The 15,474-nt window shown below is 50.2% G+C and overlaps 1 protein-coding gene across 2 annotated transcripts in view; it reads left to right on the forward strand.

The window, feature by feature from the left end:
- Window positions 1–15,474, forward strand: part of NINL (ninein like) — a 103,198-nt gene that overhangs the window by 57,878 nt on the left and 29,846 nt on the right. For both annotated transcript variants that reach the window (XM_079783897.1, XM_079783898.1), the window contains exons 10-15: window positions 874–1,014; window positions 3,936–4,110; window positions 5,257–5,367; window positions 5,979–6,059; window positions 11,523–11,652; window positions 15,023–15,132. In XM_079783897.1, the coding sequence (XP_079640023.1) occupies window positions 874–1,014; window positions 3,936–4,110; window positions 5,257–5,367; window positions 5,979–6,059; window positions 11,523–11,652; window positions 15,023–15,132 (748 nt within the window). The remainder of the gene's footprint in view (window positions 1–873; window positions 1,015–3,935; window positions 4,111–5,256; window positions 5,368–5,978; window positions 6,060–11,522; window positions 11,653–15,022; window positions 15,133–15,474) is intronic.

The following is a 15,474-nucleotide window of genomic DNA, read 5'->3' on the forward strand; positions in this document are numbered from 1 at the left end:
CCACAGAGAAGGATTTGAACTTGATGCTCATCCTGCGTATCTTGGAGCTTTCGCAGCGGAGCGGTGGAAACCCTCCAGTCAGTAGGTTGAGCTTCTGAGAACAGCCAGAGGGCACTTGGGTTTGGGTGGCTGGAGAGGAAAAAGAAGTATTCTTTAAACATGGCCACCAAGTAACAGGCTAAGAATACATTCCACTTTAACTGGGATCAGCTTTGGGTTCGCTGAGTATTTAATCCATTGGGGTGGGAGGGCGGGGGATGAGCTCTGTGCTCCTTCAGTGGGAGAAATAGTCACCAGAACAGTGAGTGCCAGGGGTGAATTGAGAGCCTCTGGGGGGTGGGGTGGGATGGGGTGAGTGGACAATCCAGGGCCACACACACAGATGGCCTTCTCTCTGGGGACTCACCTTGCACTCACTCAGATGCCAGGCTACAGGTGTCGGGGCTGTGGCCAGGCAGGGTATTGGTTGGCCACCCTGCTCCCCTCATGTGTCCAACCCGAGGTTAGGTGCTGAGGACACCTGGGGTCCAAGTCCCCACTGGAGAACTAGGGGCACTCCGATGAATCTCACCATTCTGTGGCCTTCTGGAGGTGTGGCACACTGTAAGCCTTTAGGCTGGACTTCTTTGGTTGAGAAACCTTGTAGAAACTTTCCTTGGAAAGTCATTTAACCTCTCAGTATGCACATCTGCAAAATGGGCATAGTAATGGTACAGACCTCTGTAGGAGGTGGATGGTGGTGGCGTGAGGTTAGAGACAGCGCTGGACCATGCTGTGCACTCAGCGAGTGCTGGCCCTTTCATCGTTCGTGTAGACGCAGGGCTCCTGGGCCCAGAGCATGTGTTCTATTAACGTCGTCTCTTTCCTGCGCAGGGGGCAAGTAGAGCAGATGGTGAGGGAACGAGACAAGGCGAGGCAAGATCTAGAGAAAGCGGAGAAGAGGAACCTGGAGTTCGTGAAGGAGATGGATGACTGCCACTCTGCCCTGGAGCAGCTCACAGAGAAGAAGGTCAAGTAGGTCCTGCCATGGGTGCCCGAGCCCAGAGCTGCAGCTCCTCGCAGCAGGGCAGCAGTTTCCCAGCCAGAGCTGAGGGCGGGTTGTGGACGGAGCTGCCACCAGCCGAGGCTGTGGTCATGGACATGGCAGAGCCGCGGCCCTCCTATCTCACCTGAGCCAGCAGAAATCTAGAAGACACACCTTTGGGGATGCCCTTCCTTGAAAGGAGAGAGAGGGGTGCATTTAAAAAGTGGCCTTACCAGACAATCAGTGATTCTCTCATCATTGATGTTACTTTCTCTCTCTCCCTCTCTGTTCCTCTCTGAAAAACAATAAAAATAAATTTAGCCCAGCTGGCATGGTTCTGTGGTTGTGCGTCGGCCTAGGAACCAGGAGGCCACAGTTCGATTCCCGGTCAGGTGGCACGTACCTGAGTTGCGGGCTCTATCCCCAGTTTGGGGCGTGCAGGAGGCAGCCAATCTATGATTCTCTCTCATCATTGATATTTCTATCTCTCTCTCCCTCTCCCTTCCTCTCTGAAATAAAAATATATATATATATTAAAAATTTTTTAATTAAAAATATTTTTAAAAATCTCAAAAAAATAAAGTAAGATAAAAAGTGACCTTGCTCTTTATGACGGGTGCATGGTGGAGGCATCTAGCTGTGTACGCCTGTGAGCTGCAGGGAAAATTCCTCTCTGCTTCCCTCTCTCTGCTCTGCTTCATTTATGGGGTCTGTCCCACTCAAGCCAAGTGTTCTATGTGTCAGTAATCAGTGAGACAGATGGACATTTTGAGACAGGGCTAGTGGATGGCTTTGGAGCTTGTTGGCTCAGCAAGGAGGAGCCTGACATGGTGGAAGAAGCTCAGAGCTCGAAACCTGACTGTAGGCATTGCACTGGGCAGACCCGTGGTGAATGGTCTACACTACTTGTGGGGCTGGCAGCTAAACAGACCGTACAGTTCACTTGCCACAGTCACACAACCAGTGTGGCCTGAGGTTTAAACCCCAGGTCCTCTCTCTTGGTCTTATGCTGTTTCTGAGAGAGCATAGGCCCAGGCCTGCTTTATCCTGGGGGTGTAAGCAATGGACCCTTAAGCGAGAGGAGCCCTGAGGGGTAGAGAGCTCATCACTGTCCCAGGATGGGGTTGTCCAGTCACATAACCACCGTCCTACATCAGCTCACAAGGGCCCCACCAGCTCCCTCTGCACAATCCATATACTCAGGGTTCGCAGGGACAGCCCTGGCTGCCCCTCCTAGACCTGCCACCTTCCCATATATCACAGTCTGTGGGGGAGCGGCCTCAAATCCGCATCCACATGCTTCCTAATTCCAAGGCCTGGGTTCTCTTTTCCTTCCTGGGGGTGGCTAGGGAAGGCCAAGTGAAGTAGGTTGAGATACTGGTCTGCTCACCAGTTAGAATCCTCACCTACCTCTGTGGGTGTTGAGAAAGCGTATGTGAGAGATTGCATCAAGGGATGTGAGTGTGTGAGTATGTGTCGGTATGAGTGAGAGTGCATGAGTATGAGTGAGTGTGCAGGTGTGGGTGTGAGCATACATACACACATGCATACTCACTTCCACCAGCTCCTGTACTCTTAACAGGATAATAGTAATTTTCAGGAAAGCTAAAAATTGAATATCCTTTCACCAAACTTTTAAAACTATTTCCAATCAAACTTGAGGAACTAAATAAATATGGTCTCCCTCACTATACCAGTAAAGTGGTGTCTGTAAGGCCAGGAGCCCCAGAGTGGAGAGATGGGCCATGGACATCTTGACTTCTGCCTAGACACTGGCCGTGGCCTTGCTGAGCCGCTCAGTGTGGAACATGTGCAGTGTTCATCACAAAGGAGCATGTAGTTAAGAAATAACTGGGTTTTGTTTCTGCTCTTGTCAACAGTCTCTGTTCAGCTGGTTCCCTTGCAATGTCTAGCCATAAGCTTCCCCATTTACCATTTCTTGCTGAGCAAGTTCCTATGGGTGGAACTAGAAAATTCAAACCGTTGATTCTTGTAGCTACAGATGTTTAACTTTGCTCATCTGAGCTATTATCCTTAGTTCCCTGACTTTGCAAAATAGGGTGTAAGGAACTAAAAGAATTTTAAAAATATATATATTTTATTGATGTTTTTACAGAGAGGAAGGGAGAGGGAGAGAGAGTTAGAAACATTGATGAGAGAGAAACATCAATCAGCTGCCTCCTGCACACCCCCCACTGGGGATGCGCCCGCAACCAAGGTACATGCCCCTGACCGGAATCGAACCCGGGACCCCTGAGTCCGCAGGCCGACACTCTATCCACTGAGCCAAACCGGTCAGGGCAGGAACTAAAAGAATTTTCAAGGAAGCCAAGAGTGCAATAGTTAGCACATTTCCCCCTCTTTCTTGGTGCCTCTTCCAGCATCCTAATGGCCCTTTTAACAAGATGCTGTCATCAGCCTCGTTACATATTTGGAAATCTTGGTATCTCACCTGAGCGTATGCAGGACCTATTCTAGCCACCCTGGTTGGTGACACCAAGACCTTAGGTTGTTGGCTGTTTGGGACACGGGAGGCGAGGGTCACAGGGCTTCCTTAAGCTCTGCAGCAGCCCAGCTTCCACACAATGTTCTCTGTGCAGCACTGCCAGCTCCTCGGCCTCCCGTGTTGTTCAAGAAGAAAACGCCTTTTTAATCCATCGCATTCCAGCTCCCAGGAGGGGCACCCACCGCCAGGCCCAGGTGTAGGATTTAAAGGAGGCCCTGGCCTCACAGCACATGCCATCTAGCTGAGGAACAGGGACCCCATCTGTCAAGCAGGAACTATTGAGTCAAAGACCGTGCCAAGTGATCGTGCAGGGGAATTCCAGGGAATGAAGAGGTCTTGTCGGCCGGAAAGGTGTCCCTGGAGAGGCAGGAAGCCCAGTGTGATGTGCTGTTGTGTGCCTTGCAGACACCTGGAGCAGGAGTACAGAGAAAGGCTGAATCTCCTGCGGTCTGAGGTGGAGATGGAGCGTGAGCTATTCTGGGAACAGGCCTGCAGGCAGAGAACCATGCTGGAGAGGGACCTGGAGCGCTTGCAGGCCGAGGAGGCCAGCCTCCGAGAGAAGCTGACCCTGGCTCTGAAGGTAGGCAGGGAGGGGAGGAAACAGAGGAGGGGAAGGGTGCCTCCACAGGTCACCCACCCAGAAGGAAAAGACAGAAACGAGTTTACCTGATGGGTCTCCTCCCACACCCCACATTTTCCTAGTCTAGGATTTCCCTACCACAGAGTGGCAAACTTCTAGGAGGATTCAACACCTCCTAGAAGTTTGCCTCTCTGTGGTAGGGAAATCCCTAGGATTTCACACTGAGGAACGTCTGCCAGGGAGATAGCACATTTCTCAGCCAGAGCAGAAAGGGTCCTGCTGCGCCAGGATCGGCCCCTGCCCCTGCGTGCTCTCTGTCACAGGGGCAGCAGGACAGGTGGGGGCCTGCAGGGCCGTCGCTCTGTTCTCTGGGTCTGTGGGCCAAGGTTAGGAGGGGTCAGCAGCCCTGGAGACCAGAGCACCTGTGAAGTCGGCAAACCTAAGCCCACCTGCTGCGCGTGGGTGCGGCCTGGGGCACGGGTGGTTTCGGGGCTTTGGTGAGTATCCCTCGACTCACCACCATCCTGCATTTGGGTTCAGTGGGATGTCCCCTGCTCCTCCTGTGCTCCTGCCTTTCTCTTCCTCTCCCAACTCAGAGCCTGTGGGTTCTCTCCACACCGGCCTGCTTCCCTCAGGAGGAGAAGCCAGGCAGCAGCCCAGGGGCCTCGACGGCAGTGAGCACAGCCCTGCCTTCTCTGCCTGTCGGGGCTCTCCACCGAGCTGGCCTCACCTCTCCTTACAGGCTGCCCGTGTCTGACAGTGCTGCCTTCCTCCCCCGTGGACATCTGAGTGGTAGCGGTGCAGCTTCAAATCCCTCATTTAGGAAACGGCTCAGAAGGGCCTGCCACTAACCTTTTCTTGTGATACACATGACCTCGGAGCACTTGGAATGGAGGATAGAGGCCAAGGGAAAAGAGGGAGCATTGGTGAGGGCTTCGCAGGGTCTGTCCCAGGGTAGCTCTGCATTGGCCCCTGAGACAGCCTCCTCTGCACGTCAAGGCGTGAGTGCCAGGCACCACGAGGTTTCTTCCCTGGTTATGAGTGAGTGCTACTGGGAACAGGCCTCTCACTCAGAGAGAAGGGCAGACCTGCCCACAGCTCCCTCTTCCCCTCAGAGCCTGGCAACCACTAGCCCGTGTCTTGTAGGAAAACAGCCGATTACAGAAGGAGATCATTGAAGTTGTGGAAAAACTTTCGGAATCAGAGAAGCTGGTCCTGAAACTGCAGACTGACCTGGAGGTTGTTTTGAAAGACAAGGCAAGTCCTTTTGCTGACTCGTAGTCTTGAGAGAAGAGCCTGGAGTGCTGGGTAAAAAGTATTAGGGTCTTGAAAAAGGATATTGAGGTGGCTGGGTTTAGTTTTTTCTGTTAAACTTCGGAGAGAAAATGAGCAAGGTGAATTTCCCTCTGTTCCCCTCCCCCACTTTTCAGGCCAATGCAGGGATGTCAATATGCTCCAGTGATGACTTCCATGTGGGCCTTTTAATGGCAAGACCAGGGCCAGCTGGCACCATCGACCCCAGTGACAGGCTCTCAGTGATGAGGGGCATGGAGGAGGGGATAGAGTTTGGTGCCCACCATGAGGTCTCCCACCCCACCAGGCCCTGCCCATTACCTGCGGAGTAGGCGGGGAGAGGAGTTGCTGCACTGGGGAAGGATCCAGGCAGGGGGGTGTCCCAGGGGGCCAAGGCCTGATCATCCTACTGTCTGAGACCTTTGAAGCAAGGGGAGGGCGGGGAGGAGGAGGAAGGGGCTGGAGGGTGTACTGGAAGTGCTGAGCCTTGGGTAAAGAGCATGAGGGTGTGAAGCATGCACTCTGCCTGGCCTGAGGTCTTGTGTGTAACTGTCCTTTTCTGGTATGACCTTCAGCTGGAGCCACAGAGCACAGAACTCTTGGCCCAGGAAGAGCACTTCGAGGAGGTCCTGAAGGAGTACAAGCTCAAGTGCAGGGTATGTGCTCCCCTGGCCCCTGGACCGGGCTGTCACTTTTGTCTTTTGTGCACTGGGCCGTCACACACTCCTGTCTCCACCCCCCCCGCCCCGCCCCCAGCTTCGCCCCTCCTATAGCTGGGGTGGTTCTTTCTAAGAGCTTGAGCCTTTAGAGATCTCCTGTGTCAGAAGGTGTGGTACCATCTCCCAGCTACTCCTGCAAAGAATGGGGTGCTGGAGCCCATGAGACAGGCTGGCCCTGCAAGTCATCAGGGTCTGTCTGGCTCAGACCTGGGTGGTGGTATGCAGGCTTCATCCCTCCACCTCCTGCTCGGGAGTGGCCTGGCATTCTTGGCAGGGCACACTCCTGGCCTCCACATGAAGTGGTCCAGCAGGGGTGGCAGGAGTATCCTTCTCCTAGCAGAGCGGGAAGAGCCTCTGCTCTGGGCCTGCATTTGGCTGACAGGGTCCTCCAAGCCTTATGTTCTGCTAGGAGGTGGAACAGGACTTGCCTGCACAGCCCCTGTGTTTAGCCCCACATGGGCTGGCCAAGTCATCAGACCAGCATCAATTCCGAAGGCCCCTCTGTGTCTCCAGGCACCATGTAAGGCTTCATTGTATTTTCTGTTGTTGAACGTTTAGATTTCCTGGGCCAAACCTACCAATGTCAGTCCATTTAATTAGAGACACTGCAGTACAAAGCAGGGCAGAGATGGTGAACAGTGTTAGTGGCGCTGACCCCATTACACTCTTAAAATGATCGAAGACCCCCCCCCCCAACAGATAAAACACACACACACACACACACACACACACACACACACACACAATTGATTTCAGAGAGGAAGGGAGAGGGAGAGATAGAAACATCAGTGATGAGAAAGAGTCATGCCCTCTACTGGGGATTGAGCTCGAAATCCAGGCATGTGCCCTGACCAGGAATCAAACAGTGACCTCCTGGTTCATAGGTTGATGCTCAACCATTGAGCCACACTGGCCGGGCATAATTCACTTATTCATGGTCTCTCTCCAAATTAAAGTAGAAACTGACTTTTGTTCCTGCTTCACATTGCTTTGGCAATACCAGAGGATAAAGGTGAGGCATGCTGTTCTGGAGTGTGACATGATCTGCTGTTTCCTTCCCTGTGTTCTCACCTCCACTGCAAACCCTGAGTCCTTTTAAGCAAGGGGAGGGAGGGAATCCTGTGTGTGGTCAGGGGTGTCACCCCCTCCTGAACCAGATTGCTGTGTGGAGGGTCAGGGTTGTGGGGCTGTCACGCAGGTGGGGTGTGCCACACAACCTTCTGCTGGAATTGTAGTTCCATGCTGTGTTTTTTCCTTCCCTTTAAGCTTGTTGCAAAGACTTAGAACCTATAAGTAACCATTAATTCATATGTTACTTCAGTGCAGCGATTTTCAACTTTTTTCATCTCATGGTACACATAAACTACTAAAATTCTGTGGCACACCAGAAAATATATTTTTGTCAACCTGACAAAAAAAATAGGTATAATTTGATTCATTCACATCAGATAGCTATTGTTGTGTTGGCTATTGTCATTTTTTTTTTTAATTGGATAGTCTAAAGCAGGCGTCCTCAAACTGCGGCCCGCGGGCCACATGCGGGTCTTTTTGCCGTTTTGTTTTTTTACTTCAAAATAAGGTATGTGCAGTGTGCATAGGAATTTGTTCATAGTTTTTTTTAAACTATAGTCCGGCCCTCCAACAGTTTGAGGGACAGTGAACTGGCCCCCTGTTTAAAAAGTTTGAGGTCCCCTGGTCTAAAGGAAAAGAGGTCAGTGCCCCTGACTAAATAGTTAGGTATTAATGTTGAAAAATTCTTGTGACACATGGTTGAAAATTGCTGCTTTAATCCACTGGATTTATCTAACAAGCATAAACTCCGTCTTTCTTTAGCATGACTCTCTTACTCAAATAACTGCTACTCATTTCACATTTGGTTCTTGAGATTTTAGTTTTTGAAACATCAGCAGAAATATTTTACATTTTAGAACTAATCTGTTTAGAAATTTTCCCTCTAATTTTTTGCTATTTCAAACTAACATTTAGTGCATTAAAAAACTTTTTATTTGAAAATAATTTCTAATACATAAAATTACAAAAGTAAAAGTAATGCAGGGAATACAGATTTCCCTTTTCCCGGATTCACCTGTTGTTTACCCTGTTTGCTCTTTCATTGTGTACTTGCTCACTGTGTGCGTGTGTGTGTGTGTGTGTGTGTGTGCGCACGCGTGTGCATGAGCATGCATGCATCCTGATGTGAATGTATCTATATTGTTATTTTCTGAACATCTGAGGGTAAGTTATATGCATCATGGCCCTCTACCCCTACACAGGTCAGTGTGCATTTCCTAAAAACAGGCTTAATCCTAAAACCTTGAAGTGGTGTGAAGGTGCACTAGAATTGATTGTTAAACGTTCAGGAATTTTGCTAGCTTCTTGTTAAACCTTTGATAGCTTGAAATAGGCTATGGTGGGATCATAGAAATGTGCAAAAGCTACAAATCTGGAATTTTCTTCCTGGAGAGCAAGCTTTCCAATACACTGCAAAATGAGAATATTCCTAGTAACTGTTTGACATTCTTTAATCTGAAACAGTCTGTCTTAGTCCAGTCAGGCTGCTACAACAAACATACCACAGAATGGGGTGGGGGCTGGGCTTATAAATAACATAAATTTAGCTCCCACAATTCTGGGGAGCTGGGAAGTCCAAAATCAAGTAGCCGACAGATTCGGTGTCTGGTGAGAGTTAACTCCGGGTTGCAGATAGCTGGCTGTTTTCTCAGTGTCCTCACCTGGAGGAAGGGCATGAAGGAGCTCTCTGGGGTCTCTTATAAGGCTCCATCCTCATGATCTAATCACCTCCCAAAGATCCCACCTCACATAGGATGTTCGGATTTAACATGAATTTGGGAGGACACATTCAGGCTATTGCACATTTCTTTGTCTTTCACCTGGATATTATTGAAGAATACAATCCCTCCTCCCTTTTAATAGAAACTTTTTCATTTTGTGTTTTTCTTTTTTTTGTTAAAAATTGTTTTATGGTTTGTTTGTTTTTAAATTTGATTTTAAAGAGAAAGGAAGGGAGAGGGAGAGAGAGATAGAAACATCAATGAAAGAGAAACATCAACATAGATCAACTGACTCCTGCACACCCCCACAGGGGATCTAGCCCAAAACCCGGGCATGTGACCTGACTGGGAATCGAACCTACATCCTCCTGGTGCACTGAGCCACACCAGCTGGGCTCATTTTGTGTTTTTCTGATACTTCCTTTGGATTAAGTTGAGGTTATACATTCTCAGCTGGACAGCATAGGTGATGTTAATTTTGTTCTCTTGGTGAAGGCATTATCTGATTTTTCCACTGTATATTTACTGGTAGTAACTAGTAAGCAACAGTGGGGAGACACTTTAAGAACATGCAATATCCTGCTATTCATCTAAAATTTCCTTGGGCCCTATCTGGTTTGGATCCGTGGATAGAGCGTCGACCTGCGGACTCAAGGGTCCCAGGTTCAATTCCGGTCAAGGGCATGTGCCTTGGTTGTAGGCACATCCCCAGTAGGGGGTGTGCAAGAGGCAGCTGATTGATGTTTCTCTCTCATCGATGTTTCTAGCTCTCTATCCCTCTCCCTTCCTCTCTGTAAAAAATCAATTAAAAAAAAAAAGACTAAAATTTCCTTAGATTTAGTATCCATTGATAATTCTTGCCCACTCCAGTCTTTACCATGATGATTGCAAATTGATGATTTTCCAACTTCAGCACCCACTCTCCACATCTGTCAGTTGGCCCTTGACATTCTACTGTAAGCCAGAGAAGTCTGATCTATCTATCTATCTATCTATCTATCTATCTATCTATCTATCTTATCTATTTATCTAGATATCTATTGGCTTGGACTCATGAATTTCCATTTCCCCCCAGTAGTTTGTAATTCATTGCTGTCTAATTATTTTGGAGCTCAAATTATATAAGATTTGGCCAATGGGAGTGTCTTCTAGCTTGCAGCCATGTCCTTGAGACATGTTACCATCATTTGTTTTGTTTTATTGATTAGTTCCATACTCTCTAGCAGCATAAGGTGCTGCAGACTCCTCTTGTACTTTACCTGCACTTGCCCTGGACCAGTCACTTCTCCACGGCGTCCTGGTTTGTTATTCGAGGTATCACAGACCTAGATCTGGGTGCTTGGTGTGCTGGCACAAGGGATGGAGTCTCTGCCTCTTGGGTGAGGACTTTTTTTATAGTCAGTCTCCAGCAGTAGCGGTAACCTTGAACCTTCCCTGATGTGCATCACCCAGTCTTTGCAAAGTCACTGCTTGGAGTTTCCTTTTATTTTTTTAACCAGGACATTTGTTAGCAAGGAAACTATGCCTTCCCTTGTTGTCAAATCCCCTTTCTATTTAACTATCATTTTAGCTTTTTTTTTTTCTTTTTTTTTTTTCTTTCAACTGTCAGCCTCAGTTCTCTTGGCAAGGCTGCCTTTGGTAAAAGGGAGTGTAAAATGTTAGTCAGCTCCTCCTTGGAGATTATTTACAGTTAAATGTTTTCACTGTTGTCTTGAGTGGACACCATAATGGAGTAGCATGTCCTTGGTCATAAACCCCAAATGCAGATTTTTTCCCCCTGTATTTCCACATACTGAATGTTTGTGTTCCCCTAAATGCATACGTTGAACCCTATTCCCCCACTGATGGTGTTAGGAGGTGGGGTCTTTGGGGAACTGTGAGGGTGAGCCCAGTGCTTTAATAAAAGGGACTCATCACTTCTAGCCTCCAAAACCCTGAGAGCTTGCCCAGCCTAAATGCCTCAGTTGGTTGAGTGTCATCCTATGCACCAAAAGGTTGCCAGTTCGATTCCTGGTCAGCGCACATAAGTGGGTTGCAGGTCTGATCGGCAGTCTGGGCATGTGCAGAAGTCAATCAATCAATGTTTTTCTCTCACATAACTCTCTCTCTCTCTCTCTCTCTCTCTCCCCCACTTCCTCTCTCTCTCTCTTTTTTTTTTTTGGTCATTTATTTATTTTTTAATTTCTTTATTGATTAAAGTGTCACATATTTGTCCTCATCCCCCCATTCCCATCCCACACCCCTCCCCACGGATGCCCCCACCCCCCTGTTCCACTTCCTCTCTTTAAGCATGTCCTCAGGTAAGGATTACAAAGGATGCCAAAACACTGAGAGAGAAATTTCTGTTGTTTTTAAGCCCCCAATGTGGTATTTTTGTTATAGCATCCCAAATGGATGGAGACATGCACCGACCCCTAACACCTTTGCCTGTCTGTGGGCAGGTCTTCAGCCTTCCTGCAACGGCCACCCCCACCCCCACCCCCCAATGTGTGGCTTACTTAGGCCCAGCTGGTTGCTCCAGGCACTGGGCTTAGCTGTTCCCTGGGTGGCCCGGTCTCCATGCCAGTGGTCACAGTATCTGGAAGAGGTGTCTGGCTCTGCCCCACAGGACCTGCAGGACAGCAACGACGAGCTGCAGGCTGCGGTGGAGGGTCTGCGGGCACAGTTGCCCCAGAGTTGGCACGGCCAGCCCCATGCACAGCCAAATGGACGTCTGCTCTCTAGACATGGCCGAGCAGGTAGGAGCCAAGTCCTGGGAGGTGGCAGCAGTGTGCTCCTGCTGGGGATGGTGGGGGCAGTGGGCTTCTACCTACCTCTACTGCACAGGCTGCCTTTGGTTCCAGGGAGCACAGTGCTGGGCAGGCCGGCTTCACAGCACATCAGGTCCAGCCCAGCCTCCATGTGGTCACGTGCCCCTCCGACTGCCGCATGTGGGAGAAGGGCCAGTAACTCAAGGCTAGAGGTTGACACAACACCCAGAGCCCAGAGAGAGGACAAGGAGGGCGAGGGCTTTACCATTTGAGTAGGATGCATGACCGTAGGGTAGATGCATCCAAGTGACTCTCCAGTGTTGTGAGAGGTACCCAGGGGATCCAGGTGAGTGTTCAGCATGGGCCAAACACAGAGATGGTCATCTAGAAAAGGGAAGCGGGGGCTCTGGGGGTGAACAGGGGGGTTGTCACAGGTCTGACAGCTCTTAGAAAGGGAAGGCACTAAATCTTGTAAATGGGTCAGGGACTCCCCGTATTCACAGCGGCCTCATGTGGACTGAGGTGGACCTTACTTGGTGTTTACTGCCTGGGTTATGTGGATAGCATCACCCTCGAGCTCTTGAAGCCAAATCCCAGGTTGGCTGCCTACTGCCAAGAAAGACAAACTCATGAGACAGATGCTGGTGAAAAGGGAAAGAGGTTTATTCAAGTGTCGATCACCTGAGAAAATGGGCGGGGGTGGGGAGGGGAGCGGGGTTGCGGCAAAGCCCACCTCAGCCTCTCAATACCGGCAGAGTTTTATAGGGAGGGAGAGGGGAAGCAGAACAAAGCGATCAGGAGGAGGGGCTGTGGACGTGCGGGCGGTGTCCTGGCTGGTCTCGATACGGATCATGATTGTCAGCACACTGGAACTGCCAGTGCCAGCCAGAGTCCTGCAGTTGGACGATCCGCGTCAACCGAAGTTGTGGTCAAGGCCATTTCTGCACAAGCAGGAACTGGGACTGCTGATGCCTGCAGGGTGCTTATAAGGGAACTGTCAGTGTGTGAGCTCCTTTTATCAGTTTGTTTGTACATTTTATTCTACTGCCATTTCATGGTTAGAATAGATTAAAGTTTTTATTCCCTGTTACACTCTGGAAGTGCCCCCACCTGCTCAACACAGAGCTGCATGTTGAAGCTGTAACTTGAGGAAGACCAGGCTTCCTGCTTCCTAAACAAGCCATAGGCTTGGGATGAGCTCCAGGCTCTGAGAGGCCCTGAGGCCCTGTGTGTGGTTAAGTGTTTTTGGCTCCTTTTGAGATCAGGCTGGGGGTGTGGGGTTCAGATGCCGGAGCTATCCTTGAGGTTTCTGTGGTCCTTTTGGAGGACAGGGTGGTTATGGCTGGTTGCTACCCTTCCTGGCAATTGTACAGGGCGGGTGCCATGCAGGTTCACATGATGTACGTGGCTTCACGCCTGCTGCTGCCCATGGGAGTCAGGACCACAGGGACTGCCCAGCAGCCTGATTGCTTCCATCGATCAAACCGCTCCGCAGAGAACATGCTCCCATCTGTAGCCCCGAGAGCACTCAGAGTTTCCCATATTGCTTGGGAAAAGCTTACTTAATAAAACAGAAGAAAGAAAAGAGAGCCCATATGGGAACCTCCACAGGAACCTCGTGGGTTTTCTGTGCACGAGGGCCCAGCTTCCTTGGCCCCTAAAGAAACCCCTCACCTGCATCTTCTTTAGTGGAATCTGATGGCTTCTGCGATCCATCGCCCTGACTACCCTCAGCTGGGTGGCTGGAGGGTGTGGCCAGCTCATCGGGTGTTATCAGATCCCGGGCCAGTTATGATGTGCGGCCAGGTGGGCACTGGTGGAGCCTGAGCTCTACAGGGTGTACGACTCTCATCAGGAGCCAGGTGTTCCTGAAGCTTAGGGCATGCGGAGCTGGGGTCCTATACCAGTGTGGTCCTTGTCCAGGTCTCAGGCTGTGGCACCCCAAGCAGGCCCCCACTTTGTGTGTCACTGATAAAACCAAATCTCCAGCTGGGACCTTTTTCTTCCCCTTCACCCCTCCATCTGACTGTAGAAGTTCCATCGGCCTCCTCAAGGGAGGAGGGGTCTGTCTGCTGCTGTAGGGAACAGTCGCAGTGGTGGCATTACAGAGAGGCCATGTGGGTTATGGTGGCCTGGCCATCAGGGCATTCAGCTGGAGCCGCTCCTGGTGGTCCCATTTATCTGTGCCCACTGGCCAGACCCAGATGGCAGCTTCTGGCTGTCAGGGCATTGGAATGCCTTCTGTCCTGGGGTGCTTTCTCAGCCCGTGTCTCTGAGTCTGTCACTTTTTTTTCACGGAAAATGATTTGGGAAATGGGAGATGGTGAGATTAGGGAATGTGTCTTTCCCTCTCGGTTTTCTGACCCCTGGACCAGCACAGATGAGACCCTGGCACTGGCCAACTCCCACATTCTGAGGGAACCCTTTGGTGTATCCCACACACACACAATGTTGGGAACTCCTGGTACCCTGGAGAGCTGGCAGAACTTGTGGGCCTACAGGTGGCCCATTAAAATGAGCTGCCCAGATGTCTGACGTTGTCAGTGAGGACGATCTTCTGGAAGAAAATGTTGCTTCCCACCCTAGCTGTTTTGGCTCAGTGGATAGAGCATTGGCCTGCGGACCGAAGGGTCTCTGTTTCGATTCCAGTCAAGGGCACATGTCCTGGTTGCGGGCTCGATCCCCAGTAGGGGGTGTGCAGGAGGCAGCTGATCAATGATTCTCTCTCATCATTGATGTGTCTATCTCTCTCTCTCCCTCTCCCTTCCTCTCTGAAATCAATCAATATATATTTTTTAAAAAGAAAACGTCACTTCTGTGATCTTGCAGAACCTTGACCCCACAAGCACTTCACTCCATTCCTGACTTATTTGCTGAAACCCCACCTGACCTGTATGTGGGGCATGGATGGTGTACCTGCCTCATCCTAAAGCCCTGACTGTCACGGAGGTTTGTCTGTGCTCCAGGTCATGCTTTTTTTCTGTCTTCACTGTTTTTCTGTGTCCTGGGGCAGGGAACACAATTTAGGGCGCAATACCTGTACCATGGGCAGCATCTTTAAGGGAATTAAAGGGCCTGACAAATCTTGCAGGGAGTCTCCTAGTTATATCTTGGAGTAATCTGTGTTCTGGCAAAGACTCAAAATGTTGATTTCTCAGAGCTCCAACTTTGAGAATGGGGCATAACAGACGGTTTGTGGAAACCTGGAAGGGCCTCCCCTCACCGCCAGCGGAAGGTGCCCGTGGAAGGCTGTGCGCTGTCCTGGGTGGTGGAGGAAATCTGGGATGAATACTCAGTGCCATCCAAATGTTGGATGGGCACCCAAGCGGAACATAAACAGAAATGGCCTTGTTTTCAGGCATCATCTCCTTCCTGGGCGATTCTACTCCCGTGAGTCTAGAAACGGAGTTAATGATGGAGCAGGTGAAGGAACATTACCAAGACCTCAAGATCCAGCTGGAGACCAAGGTCAGGGGTGTTGGGGAGGCCCCAGGGAGATTTGGGTACTTCCTGCTGCATGCCTAAAAGCTTCGCTCACTGTGCTACCCGCACACGTCTGCCCGTGGACCCCCTGCTCCGGAGTAAGCCTGCTCAGGGAAGGAAAGTGTGTGGGGAAAGGGAAATGAAGCTGACGTTCAACCTCAAGCCCTCTTTGGAGGGAGATGGGACGTAAGGAATAACGAATCGTGGGAGGGAATGGGGTTATGTGTGTCGAGTGTCACAAGGGCACTGCTGAGGCACACCTCTCTGCTTGCTCTGTCTTTGGGGAATCACAGCTCCTGGCTCTGTTCTAGGCTAAAATAACCCTGG

Source organism: Cnephaeus nilssonii, assembly GCF_951640355.1.
Source record: "Cnephaeus nilssonii genome assembly, chromosome: 11".
Taxonomy (NCBI): domain Eukaryota; kingdom Metazoa; phylum Chordata; class Mammalia; order Chiroptera; family Vespertilionidae; genus Cnephaeus; species Cnephaeus nilssonii.